General features: G+C 41.9%; 1 protein-coding gene across 1 annotated transcript; it reads left to right on the forward strand.

Annotated features, from left to right (window-relative positions):
* Window positions 1-2,451: 2,451 nt before the first annotated feature.
* Window positions 2,452-26,276, forward strand: METTL16 (methyltransferase 16, RNA N6-adenosine). Its single transcript, XM_067545991.1, has 9 exons — window positions 2,452-2,595; window positions 3,889-4,088; window positions 5,480-5,620; window positions 12,139-12,254; window positions 13,291-13,433; window positions 16,439-16,508; window positions 19,731-19,820; window positions 22,171-22,344; window positions 22,453-26,276. Exons 1-9 carry the CDS (start codon window positions 2,468-2,470, stop codon window positions 23,071-23,073), a joined length of 1,683 nt encoding a protein of 560 aa, XP_067402092.1. The 5' UTR covers window positions 2,452-2,467; the 3' UTR covers window positions 23,074-26,276.
* Window positions 26,277-27,682: the final 1,406 nt, after the last annotated feature.

Consider the following 27,682-nt stretch of genomic DNA (forward strand, 5'->3'; position numbering starts at 1 on the left):
TCACATTGCTACTGCTTGCCATATGCCAGGTACCGATGAACCTTGCTGTCAGATCCACATCTCAGACCCTGTCAGGACAGGCCTCTCAACACCGACAACCACCGCTGATACTGACGCCTTCCATGCCACCAGACTTCTGGTGCACAACAGATCTTTTGGTGTCTGACACACAGGACTTGCCTCTGCTCAGTCCCAGGACCCCGAGTTCACCCAGAGCCTTGGATTCACTAACGACTTCCTGCTGCACAATGCCCTTTTAGTCATTGGAGTCAGAAAGTGAGCAAGAGGACATGGTTTCCTGATGCTCAACTCACCCACCATATGGGACCCAGTTTCACTATGGACACCAGGCATATCATCCTCCTGATCCATAGCCTCCCTGGTTTGGGCAGCAATGGTAAAAATCACCAGGTCCCTTCCCATCGCAATGACCATACTGGGATCTCTGGCAGGTTCAAAGACAAAAGGCCTCCCTTACCTCTAATGTGACCTACCAACAACCACGGAGGCATCCTCCTTCAGCTGCTGCCTCGAGGGCTTCTGAACTCCCTGAATGGGCAGGGGAGGAACTGGAGGCTGAATTTACTCTTCAAGACCACTTCTCGTCATCATTGCCAGATGAGATGGTGAGGCTCCTTCCGTCATCTATGGCAGATGACTTTAAACTGTTCCAGGACCTGGCACAGAATACCACTACAAGAAATGACAGAGTCACACCACAGGCTAGTGGACATTTTGCATTCCTCCATCTTGTCCAGAATGGCTTTCCCTATTCATGAGGCTCTCCTGGACCCTGTTAAGGTCATATGGCAGACGCCTGCATCGGTCCCACCAACAGGCAAGCAGGCTGACAAGAAATATTTTGTACCAAGGTGAAGTTCCAGAGATCAGCACAGGGACGTGCTGTCTGGGCTTTCCTATAGCTATAGCTTCCTATGTGTATGTCACAATTAAAGTTCTGCTTGAGCCAATCCTAAAAGAGAAGGTGCGTGATCTTTTCCACAACAGTACACAACCTTATTCATACAAACTGACCTTCTATAAAACCAGATTTAAATCCCACAGGCCAGCAGGCTCCCAGATCAGGGGATTAGAGGTTCCCAAGACCTTTTAGGAACTGTTTCAATAAGACGTGTCAAAACAGGAAATTCCCTTTGCTAAGAGCATGAAAAGTAGAAATGGCATGTAGGTATGCCTTGCAGTCGTCAGTGTCAGCTTCTATGACATTAGACATGAGAAGAAATCCAGGACAGGTGGAAGTGAAATAAGAAACAGGAACTAGTCTAAACCTCTTTAAATTTCTTTTTCTTGGCATCATAGCTTTGAAGAAGGCTTCCTGGCCTCTAATAAGAATGGCTTGAACTTGTGTCTCATTAATTTTGTCTCAGAAGTCAAGTAGCCAGATAGTCAAGTGCAGCGATGAAGTCCAGGTGAACTCTGCTGTTTTGATGACCGTGGGGAAATGGAAAAAAATGGCTGAGAGATCTGAGTACCATGTGTGATGTGCCTGAACTGAATTACTCTGGCTTTGCCCTATCTGATCTTTAGGGGGTGAATGGGAAGGGAGGAATAGGGTGTGTTCCTGCAGTTCAGTAGCAAGGGATCTGATAATGACTGGATGTTTGCCTGCCTTAGAACAATTTCTGAAGTTTGCAATTCTGAGGGGTGGGCCTACTATGGATTTGCAAAGCGGCAATATATTTCCGCTCTTAGGATCTGTCCCTTTTCTAATGGTTCCCAACCTGCTGTTTGCTTTTTAAGTGCCACTGCCCATGGAGTGGATGTTTGCAGAGAACTATCACGCAGTGACGTCGAGATCTCTTTCTTGCATCGTAACAGACCCCCTCACTAGTACGTACAGTCAGGATTATGTGCTCCCATGTGCATTACTTTGCATTACTCGACATTGATCGCTGCTCTTCCCACAGCTCCCACCCACCGCGACTGCACCCAATGTTCGACTCCTCCAGTCCCCGCGCAGCAGGAGGCGCGCAGCGCAGGCAGGACTGGAGGAGGGCCAGGCGGTGACGCCTCCGCCCCCAGCCGGAGTCGCGCGCCCCACTTGTGGGCGGAGTCACCGGTCTCCCGCAGGCTCCCAGCAGGCGCGAGCCCCAGGGGCGGAGCTGCGAGGGAAGGCGGGGGAAATGGAACGCGGCTAAGACGTGCCTTTGGACTCCCAGCCAATGGGCTGACGGGCGGGTTGGCCTTTGCGCCCGGTGGGAGGAGGGAGGGGGGCGCATGCGTCATGAGAGAGTCCCGCCCGCGCTCTGCGATGGAATAACCCAGGCTGACGCCCTCACTGGTTCGCGTGACCGCTCGCTCGCGCTCGCGTGCGCGTGCGCGGCCGGTTCCAAGAGCGCGGCTGCGGGCAACCGTCGTCGCCGCCGTCGCGCGCGCGCGCTAATAAGCCGTGAGCCCGTGACACCTTCTCTCTTTCCCCCACCTCCCCCCCCCCCCGCCTCCCGCCATGGCCCTGAACAAGTCCATGCACGCGAGGAACCGCTACCGGGACAAACCGCCCGACTTCGCCTACCTGGCCTCCCGGTATCCGGCCTTCCGCCAGCACGTGCACACCAGCCTCTCCGGCCGGGCCAGGTAGGCCGCCGGGCACCGCCAGCCAGCCTGGCGCTGGGGGAGCCGCGGCCCCGGAACCCTGACGGGTCTCCCGGCGGGCGGGCGGGCGCGGGCGTGGCCGGCTGGGGAGGGGGTTTCTCCCTGCCACAGCAGCGCGTCCACAGCGCGGAGGCCTGGGTGGGTCTGTGCCACGGCGGGCGAGTCCCGCCCCCGCCCGCTATCGCCGTGGGCCGGTGTCACCGTGCCAGCGGGGGCCCCCCCCCAGCTAATTCCCATCTCCAGCGTGGCTGTGGCTTGCTGTGCCAGCAAACCCCTCCCCCAGTCTAGCCAACATCGCTGGGCAACACCACCCTGCCCCTGCCCCTCCCCTCCCCTCCGGGAGCCGTGTGTACCAGAGCATACCTGGCATGGTTCTGGGAGGTGATGTTGCTGTGCCTATGAGGTGCTCTGAGGTGTAGACATGGGCTTCGTCTCCTTTGCTGCACAGCCCTGAGTCAGCCCCAGAGCCCCCTCCATACTTTGCACTGAAGGAGCCTGGGATCCTGTGGTGAAAACCCTAAGTGATTAGACCTAGGGCTACTCTAGGCTTACAACATACAGTGGCACAACTACATTGGCACAACTGTGTCGCTGTAAGAGTGCTTGTGTAGCTGCCTTACGTCGCCAGGAGAGTGTCTCCCACCGACATTGCACTGTCCACACTAGCACTTACGCTGGCAACACTTACGTTGCTCTGGGGTGTGGGTTTTTTCATACACCAGAGCGACACGAGTTTTGCTGGCATAAGTGCTAGTGTAAACAAGGCCTTTAGGCAATGACAGCACTACCGCCTCTGTCACTCATGGATGTGAATATTCCACCTCCCTGAGCGACATGAATTACACCAACATAGGTGGTTGTATGTACAGCGCTATGTCAGGGAAAGCGTTTCTCCTGCTGGTATAGCTTATGCCATTCACGGAGGTGGTTTTTCTTATGCTGATGGGAGAGTTTGTGTCCTTACCTGATATGCTGCATCAGCACAGCTGCATCGGTACAGCCCTGTCACTGTACATATAGATATGGCCTTAATCAAAATACATGTATGTTAGGGACAGAATATAGCTGAACTGGCATTTCCTAATTTTGAGTGCTTGCCTTTGCAACCACAACAGTTTCCTTATATAGATATTTAATTTTTTTAAAGTACAAACTAAGGAAATAAGTTACTGCTTACAAGACACTTGTTACTGTAATATATGAAACCAAATAATGTGCTTGGTGCCAACTGTAGTGCAAGGATTGTTTCTGTTAATTGTATTTTATGCCTTACAGCCTAAATTTCAAGGATCCAGAAGCTGTGAGAGCTCTGACATGTACTCTCTTGAAAGAAGACTTTGGACTTACAATTGATATACCATTGGAGAGGCTTATTCCTACTGTTCCCTTGAGGCTTAACTATATCCATTGGGTGGAAGATCTAATTGGTCATCAAGATGCTGATAAACAGGCTCTTAGACGGGGAATTGACATAGGTATGTATCCAATGCTGGGTTTTAGACAACTTTCTGTTTGACCAGGTTTGTCCATTCTTCAGTTTGTGTTTGTGTTATTTTTAGTAAAATTCAGGGACAGGTCATGGGCAGTAAACAAAAATTTGTGGAAGCCCATGACCTGTCTCTGATTTACTAAAAATAACCGTAACAAAATCTTAACCTTAATTATCATTTACTCTTTATATTGATTTTGCTTTTGCACATGTGAGTCAGATTCCTTATATGTTGCATAGCAACAAATTTTACTGTTGCTTTTTGATCAATCCACTCTTTTTGAATCTAGATTCTCATTTCTACATGTATTTGGTAGGTGGATGGGTCTCATTTGCTTTCTTTAGTGTCAAATACCACCAAACAAGGCGTACCTTGCAAAGAACATATCATAATTACATGACATTGGTGAATATGGATTTTTTTTGGGGGGGGTTTCAGACACAAGGTGTCACAGTGGACAGTTTAAAAAAAAAATCATTATTAGTGTAGGACTTCATTACCAGCGGAAAAAGTATAATCTCATTCTGGTGTCATTCTCTTAATACAGCTACCCATTACATTTCTATAAGATGTTTTGGTAGCTGTAAGAGGCATTCTTCTTCCCCCCCCCCCCCCCTTCTGTCCTGTGTTTTGGTCACTCTTAAGCATTCCTTTGAGGGCACAGTCAAAGTCTCCTGCCACATAAACTAGTCTCTGTGTGTTTTCAGTAATTCTTAGTGACAAGTAATCTAGGGGAGCCATAACTTATAATTTGGACAATGATGGGTCACTTTGTAATGTGCCATGTGCTAAGAAGATTTTCTCTTCCATATCAGAAACCATCAGTTAAGTATGTACCTGGCTTTTATTGTTTATATAGTTTATTTTGGGAACCAGACTTTTTTAGTTAAAACTGTTAGCATTAAGAAATAACCAAATCTAAAGGGGAAAAACGTTCCTGTTCTAGTGGCTGGTACAGTCATACAGTCACTAAAGTGGCTTAATAGAGATTGAGAAATGCAGAAGATAAATATTTTTGTAATTTCTCTGTCTTCTGAATAATTAGAAATATACTTGGTCACTAGAGTATGAATTAGTTATTCACTCCTGTAGAAAAACCTGCTGAAGAAAAATCTTCAGTCACTGAGTTACCATGCTAGGCCTAGAATAAGGGATGTTCTGTAAAAGAAATGCATGTTTGAAAATGTTCTAGTTTTTAATTAGAAAATACAGGGATATATCTACTTGTCTGGTAAAATGTTGATTAGTATTTAATATTGAAGTTCATTGCTGTAAGTAACCATAGAAAAGTGTACATCATACACTGTGTGATTATTTCTTAAATTAGATTTGACGTTTTACTTGTTTCACTAATTTAGCCTATTTTTTATTTGCAGGTACAGGGGCATCTTGCATATATCCATTACTTGGAGCCACTTTGAATGGCTGGTATTTCCTAGCAACAGAAGTGGATGATATGTGCTTCAATTATGCAAAGAAAAATGTGGAACAGAATAACTTATCTGATCTTATAAAAGGTACCATGTAATAATAATTAATTAGCTTTTGTTCCCCTTTGACGTTTCCACTTCTCCTGTTTTCAACAGATACAGTGATGTATCTTTGATTTGTTCAGTGGCTATTGAGAATTTACAGTTCTGCCAAATATATGATACCCTGCTTTTGGTGTAGCAAAAAGTATCCACAGATTGCTAGCCCCTCCCCATTGAAATCAGACAGCCGCAGTTGGTGTAAAAACTTAACAAAAAATCTAATTCACTCTAATTACTAAACCAGCCTGGAGAGTTCTAGACTTTTGATGCATGTGGCTAATCAGATTTCTGCATATTACATGGTAATCCCATACAAAAATCTTTAAAATGAAGTTAAGGTTGCAGGTACTGATCAGTGTTTTGTGTATGTAATATTTGATATAAACATAACAGTTCATACTGTTCCATGCTGCCCCTTACGTGTGGATTGCTATCTCTAAATCAGTTTGTACAGCCACTGCCATGTGTACTGCTTCAAATTCCTCCTTTTTGTTGGCAGAGAATCTTCTAGTCTTCAGTCATGACTGAAGGTTTAACCATATCCACAGTCACCTCAAGGCACCTGATAGTTGACACGTCTTGGCACCTGAACTGCTCCCCTTGTAAGATTCTGGAAAATGTCTCTGCATCAGTCTTGCTGCATTTGCTACAGTGAGCAGCTCTGCAGTTCAGCTCTGGGGAAAGTCCATAGACCATTGAGTTTTGATGGTAATCTTTTCCTAGTTTTCTCATGTTCTTTGCTGGTTCTCCTATACTCCTTGGGAGCTCCAGATCCATACTTCCGTGCTGGGAACAGCTTTGCTGTTGGTGTAGTTGTGGCCATACCCTGAATGGTGTGCTTTTGGACCACGCCATCAGACGTCATTTGGCCAGGGAGGGTGCCTCAGGTGATGAATGATAGGGCTAAAGCCTAGCTTATCAGCTAAGGGAAGTAACAAGGTCATCCACAGGCTAGAAAGAGGGAGGCCCGCCATTCAGTGGAGCCTTGAATAAAGGTATAGGATCTGTGGGGCATGCTGTCGGATATTGGCTGAAAGGGATCCACCCAACACTGTGAAACTGTTGGGCTTGAATTCTCTGCCCCTGCCTTTTGCACTAGTCAGCCGGAACATAGCTATGCCAATCTCTCTGTGGGTAACTCTCAGTAACGCAGGAATGCCCCCTGAAAGTGACTGTCAACCTGGATATCCTCTCATACCTGATTGAGATGTTGCTCATGTGGCTACAGTACAATTCTTTGCCAGTTACTTACAGTTTTGATGGGTAATTATGCTTTAAGGAATCCTGTGTAAATAGCAATTTCTTCTTTCAGTAGTGTCCCTATGAGTGCTCCACTCTAGGTGCACTTATCCCCCTGCGCCTTTGATTGGAGATTTCTCATGGCAATATCTGTTCGGCCTGTGCATGCAAGTTACTCAGTTTCATGCTCCCTTCTATTATACAGAACTGTGTGGGCTAACCACCCTCAGTTCCTTCTCAACTGCCTGAGCGTGAGATGGAGTTTTAGCAGTTGTCCATATTGAGTTTTACCTTAACTGTGTCCCCTTAGCTGTTTTAGTAGTTAGTTTGTTATAGTTGTTCTTAGTAGTAAGTATTTAGTAGTCTTAGCTGTAGTATTTTTAAAAAAAAAACAACCCTTACATTATATAGCTTTTAGATAGTGTCTCCCCTCCTTGGAGTTTTACTTTACTGGGCAGGCATGCCTGGTTTTCTGGTTTCAAAAGTTGCCTGTCATGCTAAGATGCGATCTTGGTGAGTGACGGACACTCTTGGTACATTCATTTTCTTGGGGAATCTCATATTTTCCAAAAGTGCAAATTCTGTCTGGCATTAAAATCTAGAACCAGAAAAAAACAGAGATAAAACTTTTCTCATGATGGAGAACTTGCTGCACCTGGCTTCTGACCCTGGTCAGGGGACCTCTTTGTACTCTGGTCTTTGAGTAAGTCTGCTGCCTCTGAAATACAGTTCTTAAGGGTATCTAAGAGGAAGACCCAAGATTATTCTCATAAGATTCCCAAAGATCATCCCTAGAGTTCTCCAGGTAGGGAATCTACCTCAGAGGTCCCTGTGTCTGATGACTCCAGTCACTTTGAGCTCCCTCTGCTCTCCAGCCCGGTACCCTAGTTCCTCTGGCTTCTGATTCCTCAGGTACCGTGGGTGTAGACCGTGGACCTGGTACCGATAACACTCCTGGTACTGCATGAGTTTCGCTTTCCCTGAGACCTTGCTGCATCTGAGATGCCTGACACACCATTGCTCAGCTCAGATATACTCCCGCTACCGAGGACTTCCAGGACTCTGGATGTTTGCCTGGTACTGACAGATTCATCTCATGTTTCTTCCAGTGCTCCACTGCTATAGAATGATTTTGAAGAGGAGGATTCTGATGAAGATCTTTCTTCCGTCTCCTGAATATGGGTGTGTGACTGTGTTCCCTGGAGGGGGCATACTGAGAATGTTCAGCCAGGTCAGACTGCAAAGAATAGGGCGGACAAGCCGCAAAACTGGTGGTTTATTCTGTAATTAGATTTCACCAAGCCAGTAACCAAACAGCTCCTGTAATATCTCACTGGTTATCAAGAAGCCCTTTAAGCAATCCAGCCTCTGGCTTCCACCCAGACAGCCAAATCTAATATAGTGAGAGTTACTAAAAAATCTTATTCACCGTATATAAAATTCTAGCAGTCCCAAGAAATCAGATACCTTACCCACCAGGTCAATGAATATTTCAGATCTCACCCAAATACATGCTTACAGCCAATCCTAATAAATTTAGGATTTATTAATAAAGAAAAGAGAGTTGCTATGGTTAAAGGTCACTATACATACAGATGCGAATAAAGTTCTTAGGTCAGTTTCATAGCAGAGATGTTACAAAGGGGTAGCCATGTTAGTCTGTATACAGTGAAGCTGCTGATTTGTAAAATCCTTCTGGATCAAATTGAAAGGTTATAGTCCAATATGCAGTCTATGTACAGAGTTTGTTTAAATTCTTCCATGAGACTTTTCAGGGTGGATCCAGAGTAACCTGGAGAACTCAGTTTTGTGATTTAGACTTTCCCTGACAAAGTTTAAGCAGATCGAGATAGCAAGAATCAGGTCCGAAACTTCCTTTATAGCCATAGTTCAGTGGATAAGCCTCTTCACAGCAAATGATTACAGGAGGCTTTCCTTGAATGAAGAATAGGTAAAGTACATCATTGCTTTGAAGCTAATGTGTTTCCTAGGCATACACTGGTAACTTAGGTGCATTCATTAGCCTAAGGCAGTTAACCATAAAGCAGTTCACAGGTGGTTTACTACAAACTTAAAAGAGAAATGAAGATAATATTGTCTTAATTGGTCTTGGCACTACAAGTCCCAACTAAATGGTAATATCCCCTTTCGATCTCTGACTCTGTAGAATGCAGTAATGAAACATGATAGACAGGAACAGAAATTTAGCATCTATAAGCTAATTAGATCACATCGTTAAAACTTCAAAAAAGACATAAGTAAACACAGACAAATACAACTAGTATCTACTCTTAATTCTCTAACAATACAGGCTTACGTTTCAAGGACTCTAGTCTATTTAACATAGCTTTGCTAGCTACCTAAAAGGAATGGTTCTGTTTACAATTTCAATACTCTTCTAATGTGTCGTTAAGGGTGGCTTTTGGGTCATTCAGCCTGCTGGTTGCTTAATCCTCGCTGACTCAGTGTCACCTTGCAAGGTCTTTTCCACAGGTCTCTGAGATTGGTATAGTTTGTGAACCATACCTTATGCACCACCGCCTTGGCTATACTGGGACCTTGGAGTGGCCTATCACCAGCAATTTATTAGGGCCTCAAGCACCACCTGTTACAAAGATAGTGTACAACCCCACAGGTCTAGAACCTGGGCCTGTAAAGCTGCCAGGCTGCTGGCATCGCCATGTTGCCACCCAGCAGCAGCTGTAACCAGCTTGCGCTTCATGACCCCGTGATCTGCTGTGGACAAAGAACATGGGAAGTTCCACCTCAAGGGGTCTGATAGGCAGCAGCCTCATGGCTCCTAATTGGCTCCCCACCCTATATAAACCAAAGAGGTGTTCCAGGAAGCGTCCGGGCAACATCACATCTTCTGTAGCTACCATGACCATTTCAGCTCCCTGCTTCTGAACTCCTGGCTTTGACCTTGGCTTGACTTGGACTTCACCTTCTGAGCTGGATCCTGAAACCAGACTTGGACTCTGACTTTTGATATCAACCCCGGCCTGGAACCTGACTACAAACTCCTCCACTACTCCCAGCCTCAGGTTTACCCTGCTCTGACCCTTAGTCCCATCTGCCCTTGTTGTGATCCTGACAGACAGTCTTCATCAACCTCTCTCTCTGGAAGACTGGAACCTCAGGAAGAAACCTCTGAGGAACAGGAAGCTAGGGCTAATGAAAACATCTCTCCATCAGCCAGCATCTCTTCATGAAGCTGTTATGCCAACTTCTCCATCCCTGGTGGATGATTTCAAGCAGTTTCAGGACCTTGTCAAGAGAATTGCAGATTCTTTGCAGATTCCTCTTGAGGTCACAGAATTACATTATAAGCTGCTTGACATCTTTCATACAGCTTCATCTGTACGCTTTGTCTTGCCTGTTACTTTTCTAGGGCCCAGAAGGACTTTGCTATCTGGCACACTATGGCCACAATTCTGCCTACATTCAAGAGAGAGATATTGTGTTCCATGTCAGGACTCAGAATTTTTATTCTCTTTGGTGGTCAATGCGGTTAATGAACATGGGAGGCAGCACCATAGTAAATCCACGCCCAGTGACAAGGATCCTAAGCTCCTCAACCTGTTTGGTAGAAAATCATATTCATCAGCTACTTTACAATTCAGAATAGCCAACTACCATGATTTAATTGCTAAATAGAATCATACAAATCATGTCAAGCTGAACTCATTTATTAAGCATCAACCAGCAGAAAATAAAGGGCAACTCCAGGCAATAATGGCAGAATGTCAGCTGCTCACCAGAACATCTCTGCAGTCCTCTCTCGATGCTGCTGACACTGCTGCCTGTTTGATTTCTGCACTGGTAGTTATGAGGAGGCTTCCTGGCTTCTTCAGCTCTCAGGATTTCCAAAGGAGGTCAAAATATAGTTGAAGACCTCCCTTTTGATGGTACTAAGCTGTTTGCTGACAACACAGACAACTCTCTGCACACACTAAAGGACTCTGGGACTACTTTGCGTTCTCTCGGGATCTATACCCCTACCCACAAGAGAAAGTTTAATAAGTTTATTTTTCAATAAGTTTAATAAGTTTATCTTTTAATAAGTTAATCTTTGTAGGTCCTCAGGATCAGGGCTTCATGCACCACAGGTAGGAGTGTGGTTTTCTCCTCATATTGATCTTTTAATGTCTTCTGGATTGGGCCTTTCCTCCCTGAGATCTGCAAGAAGTGGGGGAGTGAGGAGGAAATACAGCTGGTAGGATGGAAATGGGAGATCCCTCCTCTACCTTGATCCTCCTGGAGAGGGTTGCAGGAAGTGGAGACTCTATCCCTTTTCTTCCCTCCACAGCTTCTCAAACGTTAGATTCCGCCTCTACTATGTAAGCCTTATGAGGCTGATAAAGCTCCTCATGAATGTTTGAAGGCTCATGACTTCTCTTCCTATCAGCCTTAGGACACCCATCAAAGCCCACAAACCTGCATAAAAAGGTCCTTGGGGGTTCACTCAGCCCCACACTCCTGGTTTTTAGGCTTGTCAGAGTGTAAGCAAAAATATGGAGTGGGGCTAACAAAGCTATTAAGATGTGAGTGGGATTGTGTGTGGCCTCCTGTGACTCTTCTACGCCTTGTGCCCCAGTGCGCATAATGCTTATGTTGGGAGGGTGGACATTGATCTCTGGCCCCCTCCTCCTGACCCCCACACATGCCTACAATAGCAGAGCTTCCTTGTTTCACGCTTAAGTATTTCAGATTCAAAAGTTAATTAATCTTATTAGACTTTAACTAAAGTTTGGTCCTGTGCACTACACCTCACATAGAGGAATCTGGCAAACTAGGTATTGTCTCTATCCTTCCTTCCCTTTTTAAAAAATAAAATGGTAGAAAGTTAAAAGTGTTGAACTGTGAGGACCTATTTTTAGGGTGTAATAATTCTGGAACTTCACATACAATTCACTTCAAATTTCATAGAAAAATTCTCTCTGCTTCAGTCCTAGACTATCAGTTTTGAGACATGGCAATTTGAGGGGCCAAAATCAGATTTATAATGAAAACTCAATTGCAACCATAACTATGGAGCCGCTGCTATCGCTCTGAAAGTAATTCTTCCAGTTCTCTGATAGCAGTTATAAAAAAAAGCTGGTTATATGCTTTTTCATTTGTTCGATGAAGCTAAAATGTTTGTTTGCTGTTTGGTATATTGTACAATATGTTAATTATATTGTAAAGGAAGTGTTAAAAATACTTTGATAACACTAGAGTTAATTTTAGTTCGTTATCAATGAAACATCCTCCTTTTTTGCTAGTTGTTAAAGTACCACAGAAGACCCTTCTAATGGATGCATTAAAAGAGGAATCTGAGATCATTTATGACTTTTGCATGTGCAACCCTCCCTTTTTTGCCAACCAGTTGGAAGCCAAGGTACAGTATATTGGTTTATATAAATTGAATTTTGTACTGACTCGTTTCGGCTCTTTTTAGCTGGTGGGAGAGTAATGATACCTCAAGAGATTAAAGGCTTACAGTGAAAAACCTTGTCTCTGGGCTTTTTAAGCTGTCATTTCATATATGTATCGCTTTTGATTATTTAAAAAAAAAAAAAAAAAGCAACATTGCAAAACCCACCCAAGTCAGCAATCCATAAAAGATTAACTTAAATGTGTTTTTTTTTTTTTTTTTTTTTAATTCTGAAGTAGGGATTGACCTATGGCATTCTTCCATTAGTTGTACTCAAATTGTTCTCTCTCCAGTAGATTTAACACAGAATAGGCAGTCACCATGGACCTAGTGTTAGTGCATGTTCTGTTGTGGTAGAACAAATAGAGGGGCTAATGGGCCACAGTGATGCTAGTAATGTCATAGCACTTGGCTCCGCCATTGTGGTACTAGTCTGCCTCTAACCACAGTAAGAAACTTAGAATCTTAACCTCCATAGTGACAACTTTAGCTTTTAGAAATACAGGGGAAGAAGTGGAGTTAGCTAAATAACTTTACATTTAAACATTGGGTTGTAATTTTCTGATGTGACCATGTGCTAAGGTGCTTTGGAATCAGATGTTTAAATTTAGCAATATATTGATGCTATATGAGAGTAACTTTTTTTCTGTAGCTGAGACTATAGATTTTGCTCGATTATCTGTATTACCATACCACCTAGGAGCTCAAATCATGGACCCCATAGTGCTAAGTTCCCTACAAAAACAGAACAAAAAGATTCTCTGCCCAAAAAAGCTTATAATCTAAATATAAAACCAGGTACAATAGATGGATAGAGACAGGGAGTAATAACTGTTACATTGTTAAGTTTAAAAATATGTTGTTAGTGTTTCCCCATATGAGGAAGGGGTGCAGTGTGATAGCATTACCACCTGGCAGAATGTAATTGGAGACAGCAATGTATAAGGAAGGAAATTGTTCATTAATGGTTTAAACCTCACACACTTTCTTTCCTATCCAGGGAGTAAATTCTCGAAATCCTCGACGCCCCCCTCCCAGCTCTGTGAACACTGGGGGGATCACAGAGATCATGGCTGAAGGGGGAGAACTAGAATTTGTCAAAAGAATCATCCATGATAGTCTGCAGCTTAAAAAGAGATTGCGGTAAGGACTGGAGTTGTTAAGGAAACTACCCTCCTCCCCTCAACCCTGCTGTGGGAATCACAGGGGAGGGACTTTAACTGGGACCTTCTTGTTTTGGATGAAAATCCATTTTATGTGACACAATCATCTTTCTTTTTTTAATAGCAATACGTCAAGGAAGCTTTCAGGAGTCTTTGTCTTGTGCACCCCCAGGTTTCACCTGACTTAAAAACCACCTGCTTACAAAATCAGACATAAAAATACAAAAGTATCACAGCACACTGTTACTGAAAAATTGCTTACTTTCTCATTTTTATCATGTAATAAAATAAATCAATTGGAATATAAATATTGTACTTACATTTCAGTGTATAGTATATGGAGCAGTATAAACAAGTCATTGTCTGTATGAAATTTTAGTTTGCACTGACTTCGCTAATACTTTTTATGTAGCCTGTTGAAAATTAGGCAAATACCTAAATGAGTTGATGTACCCCCTGGAAGACCTCTATATACCCCCAGTAGTATATGTACCCCTGGTTGAGAGCCATTGCACTATCTCATTTGAGACACATTAGTAACCTGTCTAATGTCCAAAGAACAATTTTTATATAAAATGGAGCAGATGACAGCTGCTCTCCTCTTCAGATTCATAGATTTTATGAGCAGAATGGACCATTATGACCATCTGGTCTGACCTCCTGCATAAAACAGGCCAAAGAACTTTACTCAGTGATTCCTGCTTCTAGTCCAGCAACTTGCAGTTGAAATAGAACATCTTTTAAAAAGATACCTGGTCTTGATTTCAGGACTCCCTAGGAAGAAGGATTTCACATCCCATGGTAGTCTGTTCCAATGATTTATCACCTTCACAATTAAAAACTTGCATGTCCTTTTCCAGGTTGAATAATGCCGATTTTAAACGTCCAGCCATTGGATCGTGTCACAGCTTTGTCTTCTCGATTAATGACCCTTTAGTATCATATCTCCCCTTTGTAGGTAAATGAGCATCACTTCCAGACCTTCTCTTCAACAAGCTAAATAGATGGAGTTCCTTTAATTTCTCACTGTAAGGCATTTTTTCCAGACCATAGATCATACTTGTAGTTCTTCTCTGAACACTCCAGTTGTTTTACTTCCTTTTTAAATGTGGACAGCAGAACCGGGCATAGTATTCTAATGACTTCACCAGAGCCGTATACAGAGGTACTATTGCCTCCCTTCTCCAGTTTGATATTCCCCTATTTACATGCCTGGGGATCGAGTTAGCTTTTTTAGCCAGAATATTGCACTGGGAACTCGTGTTCAGGTGGCTAATACCTTTTTCTAGATTACCTGCTTTCCAGGATACAGTTCTGAAAGTATACTCTATAATCTTTATTCCTAGTGTTTGGCTATATTAAAACATATTCATTTTGTAGTACTTTGAAAAAGAATGGAGAGTTGCTCAGTTTGCAGACCTCTTCAGAAGATGCTGTGTTTCTTTCTGTCCAAGATGTGGGAATAAATCTTGTAGAATGTACCCTTACTGGAAAGCTGATAACACTTCCACTGGTAAGATTCAAAAGTAGCTCAGGCCAACAGGAGCTAGGTTTAAAGAAATTTAAAAAAATACATGTTCCTGAGAGGATTTGACCTATTCAGGTGCAATTTTAATGGCGTTACAGCTATCCAGGCAGTACCAACTTTCCTCTTTAGAATGAGAGTGCTTGGGACAAGTGATGTGAAGGTGTCCTAATTTAGTTGATAAGGATGCTTGTAGTACTGCATTGTCAGGAAAGAGATGATTCCTTGATTTACAAGGGCATTATACTCACTGATCCCTCTTGTAGAGATGAATGCCACAAGAAAGATCATTTCAATTAATAGGAGAAAACAAAGGTGTTTCTCAACAGGGTAATGAACCGGTGGAATAATTTACCAAGGAGTGTGGTAGATACTTCTGCATTTTGATGTCTTGAGAAAGCTATCCAATTTTGATTTTAAGATATGCTATAGTTCTGCCAGAAGTTACTGGGTTTAATGCAGGAATTAATGGGTGAAATTATCTGGCCTATTATGCAGGAGGTCAGATTAGGTGATCATAAATGGTGCCTTCTGGCCTTATTAAAAAAAATCTGTGAATCCTTTTTTCAATTGAATTCTGGTTTTATTAGATTATTCACACTGCAGCATGAAGACTAGTTTTATTTATCTCATAATTGTACCCATCTTAAGTTTAAAGCATTTTTATTTCTCAGAGAAGCTGCTTAAAGAATGTAGAGGGTTCTGCGTTTCAGTAATTGAAAACTCTTTGGGTATGCAATTTTAACAATGTACTTACAAATTATTCCATTTGGCCTCAACCACAAAACATTTGGAGGAGAAGGGGTGAAGTGCTTGTAAAGGAATTTTGGGAAATTCTGCTAATGAACACAGACTTTACCTTTGGAAGGGTCTCTGAGACCTGGATGCAAAGGAGATGATGAGCTCCCAGAGGCAGGATAATCCTCTATGCCCTCATCCTTCTGTTTGCCCACTGGTGATATATGGATTTAGAGAGCTGAATATGGGCACAATTAATATACCTAAATTTCTCAGAAGCAGAGCTACCAGGGAGTGTGTCTATTTTTTCAGGCACAAGCTCTTGTTTTGTTACTGTTCTCTTCCCTCTTCATTCCTTGAAAAGTTAAAATTGAAAGGTTGAAACAAAGTAGTGTAAAGAGTACCATTTTCAAAACACACTGTCACTTTTGAAAATGAGACAGTCAAAGTTGCTTAGACACTTACAAAAATTTTTTTTTACCCAAAATCTAATTTAGAAAAAATCCAGGTGGATTTCTTTCCCAGTGGTTTTTTTGCTTGGTCTCCTAGTTTGTCCACTTTCCCAAATCATGTTGCATATATGGGTTTGTTCCTTTTTTTAATTGAAGAGCATTTCACTGCCTGTGATAGTTCCAGACTTCTGTATGAACAGTCTTTGCAGTTAGTTTCCATTTTTAGTTGAACTTTTTCTAAAACACCTTGATGTAAAATGTTGTCCACAGGTGGTATAGCTGTATGCTGGGAAAAAAATGCAGTTTAGCTCCATTAAAAGAGGAACTTCGAATCCAGGGGGTAAGTTGTTCTCTCCCCCCCCCCCCCAAAAGAGTTGCATATACTGTTTCCTGATACTTGTGCATTTGTGTTACCTGCTTTGTTCCTTAAAAAGAACAGTTACTTGCAAGTAACTGAATTATAGTTCTTTTGAAGGTGCTTTTGTATTCTGGAGGCACTGGTAGCAACTCCAAAATTGAGGTTAAGCAGTGTTTTGAACTTAAAACAGGGATTCAACATCTTATATGAGAAGGCACTGTATCCTCTTCAAGTTTTCAGCACTTGCTCTTTTGATTACTGAATTTTTGAGAATTTACAAGAGCATCTGTTAAATTAAACAGAGCCTTTTAAAAAAAAAAACTTGTGTGTCCACTTACTTACAAATGTCAGGATCATCATTCAAACTTTCCATATAGTTAAAACTAATTGAAAATCAGTCTTGTTATATTTGAAGAAATTGGGTTGTAATTAAGCACAGTTTTTAATGTCTGTAGTTAGGGCCATGTAAGTAGCTGAGATTCTTAAGTAGTGCCATTGACATCAGAAGTAAATCATACAATCGCTGTTTTTCCTCAGTTAATTTGTATGCTACAAATATATTGATTCTTATTAATTCAGTATGATGACAGTACGTGTATCAAGAGTCCTTATTAGTAAATTACTTGATGATCTATGGACTAACAGAACACTTAATTGGCTCCTTGGGTCTGAGGGACCAGGCTTCTTACTTCTTCTACGCACAGCCTTGTCTCAGTGGGTCCTCTTAGAAGCAGCAGAGTCTGAGTACAGCTCTAGTTATTCAGTGGCAGAGTGACCTCCACTTAACACACAGGCATGAGGTGATCTAATTCTCATCATCCTACATGTGGGAAATAGGCAGAAGTAAAATATTCGCTGACAGAGAGATGTATAGCACTATCTGCCACTAGCAAGGAGTAGCTAGCAAAATTCACACCCACAAAAATGTTTCTGGCAGCATCTTCTCCCAGGATAGAATTTTTTATTTAAATGTATGTTTGGGGGGAGATAAATGGAAAATCATGGAATGCATGACTACTTCTACATGTTAATAAATCCTTTAAAAGACTTGGAAATTATTTTTTAAAAAAATATATGGACAGTTAAGACTGCTTTTGATTGCAAAGATCCAGTTCACTAAAATAAGGGATTTGAAGAATTGAAGTGCTTCAGCTAGTCCTATCTAATTCCTCTCCTATAACTCCATAATTTCTGTCTAATTTCATGCCTTCCACCCTCTACATTTCACAGAAATGGCTCTCCCCATTTCTGAGGTCTCTAATGACTTCTTGCTGGTCAAATTTCAGGGCCTGTACTCTATCCTCACATCCTTGACCTGTTGGCTGCCTCTGACACTGCTGATCTTACTCTTCTCACAATCCTACCATGTCTGAGCTCTGTCCTGGTCTCCCTCCACTTCTCCTTTTTTACCTTTTTCTCTGAATAATCTCTTACACAAACATGGCTTTGAATACCATATTGATGATGACTGGCAAATCTCTCTTGCTCCTTTCATACTGAAATCTCAACCTGTCTTTCTAACATCTCCTTGTGGTTGTCCAGCCATCAACTGAAGATTAACATAATCAAAAGGAATTCCTGGTCTTCCCTCAAAACCCTCCCCTCTCTCTGCTTTTGTGTCACTGTAGACAGCATGACCATCGTCTCTGTTGTTCAGGCTTGTAATCTTGGCTTCATCTTTGAGTCAGCCCTATTTTGACCCACAATTCCAGGCTGTGTCTAAATCATGATGTGTTTTTCTGCACATCTCCAAGCCTGACTTCTCCTTTGTACCCACACTGCCAAAATTCTTGTCCATACTGTAATCTTCTCCTGCCTTGACTACTGCAATCTCCTTTTCCTTTCACCTTGATGCCTGCAGCCTCACTTCCCTCAAATCCATCCAGGTTACTGCTACTAAGATCATGTTGGTTCATTGCTTTTTCACCCTGTGTTTAGTCCCTCCTCTGGCTTCCCTCTTCCACTGTATCAGACCCAAAAACGTCTAGTCTGTACTCTCAAAGCACTTCACAGCTAGCTCTGCCGTACCAACCTGACCATACAGTAAGGTTCATGCCCGCCTCACTCAGTGATGTCAGACACCAAAACCCAGAAAATACAACCAGATAATGGCTGGACAGGTGGCAAATAATCACTGCTTTTGATTGGCTAAGTATTGTGCATATCTTTTTTTTGTTACCTTGCCCCCTTCATTCCACCCTTGCTCACTTGTCTCATCCATCTGTTACGTCTTGCCTCTTTAGATTTGTTAGGTTTTTGGGACAGACACTGTCACTTGCCATCTCTGCTTACAGCACCGTAGCACAATAGGGCCCTGGCCTTGTTGGCCTCTAGGTGTTACTGGAATGCAAATAAAAATAAGGCCACTGCTCTGAAGAGCGTGTTATCTAAATTGACAAAAGAGAAGGAAGAGGGTATTTTTCGGTCTCTTATTGTTAATTTGTTTGTATTTAACCCCATGTTTAAATTCACTCTTCATAAATAAGCTTGATCCACCCTCTGTGTTCTTAATACTTTTGGTAGAAAAACTTACCCGTATCATCCATCTCCATGAGCTTGCGCTCTCACTCTCTGTCCCCCAGCTATTTCACTGAATCTCTCAAGCCAGAGTTATTGCCTCCCCTTACCAAACACTCAGCCCGAGGGCACGAAACAAGTACCAGAGGGTTGTCCCACGGATCTCCTTAAATGTCAGGGTATATGTGTGTAGATGAGATATTCCTTCTGCTTCACCAGGGAAACCTGGTGTCTTTCATAGGCCACCTACAGGGGAGGTGATGGTGGTAGGGTCTCCTGCCTTGTGTGGTGGAGAGTGGAAGAGGGCACTACCATAGCTACCTCAGATGGATATTGCAGTATCCCCATTTTGCAGAAGTGGAGGAAGGTGATTTGCCCAAGGCCATCCAGTAAGGCAGAGGCAGAGCTGGAATTAGAACGTGGGAGCTCCTAGCCTATCCTGTTCGTATTCTGTTACACCATGGTTCCTAAAGTGAGTTTAATTCTTGAGGATTTAGGTTTCCTATTCTATTGTTGGTAAAGCTCTTTGGTGTGATAAATGGCCACTATTTCACTTTGACATTGTTGGTTCAAAACCTTAATTTGGAACTGATCTGAAGTTACAGTAATATGTGTAAAACAGAATGACACTTAATTAACTTGAGATGAAAGTTAATGGCTGCCTGACCAAGTTTCTCTTTCATGTAGGTTCCTAAAGTTACCCACACTGAATTCTGTCAAGGCCGTACCATGAGGTGGGCACTGGCATGGAGTTTCTATGATGATGTCAGTGTGCCTGTAAGTGCCAGTGTTTTGGTTTGTTTTTCATGGTCATTACTTTATTTGGGAGTGAGTTTAACAGTTATATCCTCTACAACACAGCTATTCTCCTGCAGCCTAGAGTATAGGATGTGTAAAATGGTTGTCTGAGCTATATTTCCTTCATGGCAGCACAAACCTGCTCCATAGTTAGTTAAAGCCTTGTAGTGCTCCCCGGTCCATCCGTCAAAAGTCACTTGCTGTTTGTATCAAACCCAGACGTACCTATAAATAGGCTTACATTTTTATCAGTAAATGTTGATAAACATCCATTTAACCATACACAAACTGACAAAATATTTTGATGATCGAAATTTACAGATAGGCAAAGTAAGAAAAATACTGCTTGAAATGATATTTATTTTGTATACTTTGATGTGATGTTTATCACTGTTCAGGGCGACTGCTCCTGTATTCCCCCTCTATGGTCCAGCAATGGCACCCACACTCAGGCCATCAGCTGCCCAGCAGTTGCCTCTCCTGAGTGGAGAAATGCACCCCTCTTCCTTCTGATGGGTATTTCCAGGCTGCACTGTTCCCTGCCTACACTTTGTTATCCCCAGCAGAGACAGGCTGCCCGAGCAGATCCTGCTTGCTTTCTCTTTAGAGGTGGCTAACAGGTGCAATTATAAGGTACCACACAGCACATTCTATGCAAACCTACTTGATACTTCAGGTAAAAAGCATTACAGAAAAAACGTATTAAAAACAAGATAAAGACCTACACACATCTAATAAACTTGCCAGAGTTAACTCCAACCCTAACATGGATTCTGACAGGAGCAGTCCTTCAAACCCCCCACCCAAGGGGGATTCCATGTGGTTATAAGTTCATCTCTGCTTCAGCTCAGAACAAGCCCCCAGTATTATGAAGCCTCAGTAAGCCCAGTCCTTCCAACCCTACCCTAAAAATTGGAGCCCTCTGTGGACCAGGGGTCCTGTCTGTTTGCTGGATCAGGAAGAAGGCCAGGAGCCAGTTTAAAACCAGGCTATTTATCCAGAAACTCTTTCTTTGTCTGGATTTGGAGAATCCAGTTTGAACTGGTACATGTGCACCTCTCCAGGGGGTGGCTTCTTTGGAATATTACAACCTGAGTGAATTTGCTTAGTTACCCCCTACTGTTCTTCTGTTAACCCTTCCCTTGGAAATATATACATTGCCACAGTAATACATACACGACTGCATTTTAATACAATGTACCTCAAAGGTATTAATCCTAATTCAGTAAAGTTTAACTTAATTCCATAAAGTTTCTTCAGAATATTACAGGATATTGTCAGTCAATCACATTGGTGACAATTTGTGTTTTAACGGTCATAAAGCTTCAACATTTTGATTCTCAACATCTATTTTCATTAAATAATTATCTGACCCCACCCATACTTTCTGACACCTTTGAAAAGGTAACTGGATAAAAAATTTTAAAAAGCTTAAAACTAAACATTAACATTCTCTGTTAAGTGTGTGTTCGTGTTCGTGTTCGTTCTGCCAAGCCTATAAATCAGGCCAGCAAGGCCTCTTTGATGAGCTTCAATGTGAGCTGCAGGTTCTTGAAAATCAGACCACTTCCATTTCACTGCCTAAATAAGGATTTAGCAGTAAAAAATTGCTCCCTTTTGAACACTGGAAAATGTCCAGATCCTTACACTCACTTCTGTAAGTTGAACTGAAGCTTGTTAATGATCTATAGTAAATCAAACCCTGCTTCCCCTTTTTAGAGCCACATGTATGTACTTTGTAAAATCAGGTGTTTTCAGTAACTAATTTTATAAGAGAGATGCAGTGATACACCTGTACGTGATCAGAATCAAAATATTAGGGCTTCATGTGTAGTACCAACAGCCACACTTTTAGTAATCTGTTGAGAGATGGCAGCTGAAGGAAAGAGCTATTGATTCTTTCATCCCTGTGCGGCAGGCCAGTACAAAGCATATGCACCTCTTAAGTTCTACTTAAAACCCTCTTGAGGGCTTACGTGAGTCACAGGCCATGACAGTGAATGTACATGGTATTACAGTAGAACACTGCTTATGTGGTCTAATTGGGACCAGGGCCAGATCAGATAATCAAAACTCTGGATAAACGGGAATGGGAAAATGTGATGCTGCAGTGCCATCTAGTGATCATGGAAGAGATTGCTTGCTTTTGGCCCTGGAGTTTTGGTGGTTCAAAGTCAATGCGGAGAGCCAGTTGAGGGAGGGTTGGATAAACGGTTCTACTGTACTGACATTGGTATGATGCAGATTCTCTTTGTGTTAAAGCCATCCCATTAGTATTGCACATTTCTGATATTTGTATGTAATTCAGTTGTTTTGTTGCTTTTTTCAGTCACCTCCCTCTAAAAGAAGAAAGTTAGAAAAGCCCCGAAAGCCAATTACATTTATAGTGTTGGCATCCACAATCAAAGAGTTATCTATCAAGGCTTCAGCTATGGGCTGGGATGCTGTGGAAGGCATAGCAGTGGTTACAAAGTGGATAGAAAAAATACTAACTGATCTGAAGGTACAGTATTAAGCGTTACATTTTAGAACAAGCTGCTGCTTTCAGGCATAAATGTGAACATTTTTTTAAAGTAGAGTGATTATGAAGTTCTGCTGTTCTCTACAATAGGTTCAGCATAAGTATGTTCCCTGTGGAAAAGATGAAGTTAGCCTGTTTTTAACAGCCATCGAAAATTCTTGGGTTCATTTGAGAAGAAAGAAACGAGAAAGAGTAAGGCAACTACGAGAACTTCCTCGGGCTTCTGAAGATATTCTGCAAGCAATGGAAGAGGAGAAGAACAGCCAGAAAGACACACAAACCAACCCAGAGTGTGAACAAAACATGAGTGAAAACTCTGAAATGGGGTCAGCGATGCTTGATGAGGATGTCAGCTCAGCCAAGAATGACAGGCTAACGGAAGATTTCCCTGCCAAAGAAGAAAACCGTGAAGAACTCATGGAAGAGGAGGACATAGAAGCAAAGCAAGCAGAAACATTAGTTGGTGACGACTACAGTGATGCAAAGGAGGAGCCTGATGCTTCAGAGGATGTTGGCAGTCTGACAATGGAGAAAGGACAAAGTCCCAAAGAAACTAGTGGACATTTTCTTTTTAAGTGTTTAATAAATGTGAAGAAAGAAGGGGATGATGCATTAGCAGAGATGCACTGGGTTGAAGGACAGAACAGAGATTTAATGAACCAACTGTGCACTTACTTACGAAACCAAATTTTTCGACTGGTTGCTAGTTAGCCCTTATACCGAATATGGTAGAAATAAGTCAGTTCTGGATTATTTTGTAATCCTATTTTTAATAGACTAAAAGAAACTTTGTGCTAGTAAGGTTTTTAAAAAAGAAATTACCAAAATTGAGATGTCAACTTTATTTTTAAACAAATCCTTTTTTAAATACAGTGAATCATAGATATGTAATAATGAGGAGTAGGAGAAACAGTGCTGAAAAAGCATTTTGGTGCTCCAGCTGTAAAACTGCATGCTAGATGGAAACATATTTTAGCAGTAACTCTGTGGCTGGTTTCATTACTGTTGATTTTGGTCTTTCTAATCTGACTTGGTGGAAATGCAGTTCTCTTTGCTAAATAGAAATAATCTTCACTACAATATTAACTTTTTACATCAGTATTATTGCAGGAATATAAGGTTTTTTTCAGCCCTTACTCTTATAGATTAGCTTGCAATCGTGTGTATTGTCTTTTGCAGTCAGGAATCTTCCTTGAAGGGATGATGCTTGTTACCCTCCTCTGTCTCCCTTCCCTATGCGTTTGCTCTCAGCTGAGCGACATCTTGATAACAGGCGACAGTTCTTTAAATTATAGCTCATAAAAGCACAAAATAATAGGGGAGAACTGGGTGGCTTTAGAATCTATCATGAATGTTGAATTTTTGTTAATATGCTATATAAAATATAAAAATCCATTATTTAACAAACATCAGGATTTGCATGGATTTTCTGCTGTCTAAAAGTTATAAATGAAAAGAAAAATTTAACTGAGGCACATATTGTTTTAAACCATGTATCCCTACTGCATTTCCCCACCCTTATACAGGTGCTGAAATGCAGTGTGGTGGTTTCACACAATTATTCCTGAAAGATTTGGCTTCTCTGTGAACTTAAATTTCTTTGAAGTTTTTAATGAGGAAGAGAGAGAGAGAATTAGAGTGTGTCCCTTATCTCCATTGACCAGAAAAATTCCTTATAGAGGATAAGGATGGATAGGAAAACAGATTGATGAGCAGTGAGTGTGGGATGGGGACAGGATTCAGCTGTAGAACTCACAGAATTTGGGGTACCAGCTGCCAAGGTCTTGTGCTTTTGTACTTGCTTCAGGACCTTGTGCCTTCTCCAGTTGGAGCTGTATTGCCAGGGTTTCCTTGGCCTTTGCTGTACCTGGAATTCATTTCCCTCAAGGGGGTACAGCTGCATTAATCTTCTGGTGGTCTTCACCCAGGGTTGGTGGGAGAACTATGGGCATTGCTATCTCCATCCACCAACCAACCTCCTATGGGATGACCTTGTCCATGCAGAGGTTCTCCACAGGGTCTGGAGAGGAGAGAACAGGACAGCTCATGCTGTCTATGAAAATGACAAGATCTGTTAGTGGAGGGGTCTGATGTGGCCCAGGAAATGGGTTGCAACATTAAGTTTGCATTATACCAGTCTGGGACATATATCTGTGAAATCCACAATAGGCGAAAATACATTATTGATGTATTGCAGCAAATGCTGCACACTGCTCATGTTGTTAGAATCACTTTGAATATTATGCGTTATTCATCAGGGGTTCCAGAATTTAGCAGAAATTGTACATCTGTCTTTTGTAGGCCAGAGAAACAAGATATGCTATTTAAGTCTTTTCCTTAATCTCTGAACCTCTGGGAAACAGTTACTCAGTATTGTTCTGGTACTTTGTTTTTATTAAATTATTTTATTTGGATCAGATTTTGACAGAGCTGAGGTGACTGAAAGGAAATGGAAATGATGCAATCTGACCTGGACCATTATCTTTTAAATGAATGTACTAAATGTTGGCAAATTGCCTGAAAAAGTTGTGATTCCGTGGAAGTTTCATATATTGCAAGTAAAATTAATACTATGTTTTTGTTTACCATAAAAGTAAAAAAAAGGAAGAAAATGTATGTATAGAAGACTCTAAAATATTTATGCCTGTGGCTTAACGGATTCAATTCTGAGTTAGAAAGATCAATGTTTTTGCTGTGCAGCAGTAAAGAAGAAAAAAGCTTCTGAGAGAATTTTAGATTAATTTTCATGATTCATTAGCCAACTAATATTATGCTGGTTAACTATTTTATCATAGACAATAGGGAGTGGTCTATGTTTGATTAGGAACATATGTATATGAAACCTTTAAGTGGGTGGTTACTGATTGTACAGCCAAGTGTTTCTCAAACTCTGGTTTGTAGACTACTGATGGTGCACAGAGCTGCTTCTGTCATGAGAGAACATCCCGAAGCTGTGATGCTTCACGCTAACTGTAGTTAAATCAAACTTAGAGTTTTGAGAGTCTCTTTTGCCCAACTGAACTGCTAAAACAAACTCAGTCCCACAGAAACTAAGCCCCTCTGTACTGTTTGGCTGCTCCATGGGCTTCTGAAAAGTGTCTCTTTTAGTTTAATTTTAGAATGTGTGGTCCTTTGGAAATTTAATTCAAAATCAGAGGGTAATGTTACCTCTAGGGAGAGAGGGATTTGGGACCAGCTGTTCTGTGTAATAGCTTCATTTGAAAACAGCAGAAACAGACTCTGCAAAACTAGCAAGAGTTGATCTTTATCATAGGAACAGTGCTGACTCCTGTGCCTCAGGGGGCAAGGTATAGCATACCTATGGCTGAGATGGCCAATGGTTCCCTGAGGGAAGCTATGCTGCCTGGTAGGAAGGAGTCCTATAGAGAAGAGGCGTCTGTGGAGTGCAGCTTCTTGGAATTTGCAAGGTTTGGTGTCCATGTTCCCTGTGTTGTTCAATATCCCCTTCCTCTTTGAAGAGAGTATTTGTTAGGAGGTCTGCAAGTTGACCTAGACATGTAAATTACTTATTTTACAGGTTTGCTGAATCCAAATCACTGAATTATGCTGCTTTACCAGTGTACCTCCATCTTCTTTTCCACAGAATTTGTAATTTACATTGTTGTTTGTTGCTGAATTGAGCCCGGAGGCTATGTATCACCTGTCCACTTGTGTAATATTTCAAAACTCAAATATAGAAAACTTTGTTCCCAATGTTAATTGGACTGTGATTAGTGTGGTTTATCCTGTTGTACATTATTATGGCTTCTGTTCTATCCTGTGTTGACATATACATTTATTTTTTTAAGCTTAATAAAAAAAACCCTCTTTTGCTTAAACAAATAAGAAACAACATGCTGCCTGGGATGCTAAATATAGCATTGTTTAGTGGTGGAAATAAGAAATAAATGGAATTAGCAGAAAGTGTACAGGTAGAAAAATGAGAAGCTATTCATGGAACGTTAACAGACTTAGACTCCATGCCTTGAAAGTCAAAATGCATCAGAACATACATACTTGAAGAAAGGTTTACTGTCCTTGCAGACAGTTTTAACTGCTGCTGAATGTACCAGGAACATTTTAACACACATCTCCATGAAAAGCTTAATGGAGGATCTGTCATGAAATGACTCATGAAGAAATAAATGCTCTCTCTTCCTGGTCATATGTTGTGTAAGGAAATCTGACTAGATGAATTGGGGAGAACATAATAAAATGGACAGGGTAAGGTAAGGTGGAGCAGGGAAAAGAATGAAAGGGAAAAAAATGGGTCTTCTAGCCATAAACTGTGGAAGTGAAAGGACTCCAGCTACATTTTTTTTTAATGGAGTGCTCTTAAAATGTGCCATCATGGAGTCTATAGTTGTCTATTCATCCCTAGAAAGGATAAAGTATCACTACAAGCTTCTCAATGCTGCTTTGCTGTGTGCCTCTGACCTGGACTTCATTTAGGGTTAAAGATTGTCTGTCTACTCTTTGGCCTTTCTATTTATTACCATAGTGCCTAGGAGTCCTAGTCATGGGCTTAGGACCCTGTTGTGCTAGGTGCTGAACAACAGAACAAACAATAATCCCTACCCCAAATAGTTTACAAGCTTGATTATAAGATGAGATGGATGCAAACAGGCAGATGAGCGGCTCCTATAGATGCCAATTATGATGGTTTTGTGATGAGGGAAGAACCAATAACTGGATAATGTTTGTTCAGCACTGAGGTATCAAAAATACTGAGAAGTCTGCTACTGCATGGTGATTGAATCCTTGGCCATGCTGGTTAAAAAAAATAATGGAGGAATAACATGTTCAGGTCTTGCATAGATTCAGTTCTTCAGTCAGAGAGGACAAATGCCAAACAGCCATGAAATATATACAATGATCCAAACCACCCTAAAGGATCATCACTCAGTTACAAACGGCCTGACATTTCCAAGTGTGTCCTATAAAATGCTAAATATCTAAATATTGAGGTTGTCTTACAGATCATCTTTTTCTCCACAATCTACTGGCAATTGCTTCTCTTGGAGCACATAAGCTGATGGAGTCTAGGTTTGAACTTCCCAGGGCAAGTCAATGCAGCAGACAGCTTCAGTTACTCTCCCCCCCCCCCCCCCATTTAAGTTTACTTACAAAAATATGTTCTGTACAGCCTTGCCTACAGGATGGATCTTGCTCTGAAGATAAATCAGGGTTGTGTACTGAATGATGTGGTTATCTGCAGGACCCTTGCCTCTGTTGCAGAAGTTGGAAGGTGTATAGGGAATAAGACAGTGCTGTGCTGTTACCTGGTGCTAGACGGGTGGGCGGTGGAGTCCTGTTTTCC

Source organism: Emydura macquarii, unplaced genomic scaffold, assembly GCF_026122565.2.
Source record: "Emydura macquarii macquarii isolate MOO-44397 ecotype Brisbane River unplaced genomic scaffold, CSIRO-AGI_Emac_v2 contig_1119, whole genome shotgun sequence".
Lineage (NCBI taxonomy): Eukaryota > Metazoa > Chordata > Testudines > Chelidae > Emydura > Emydura macquarii.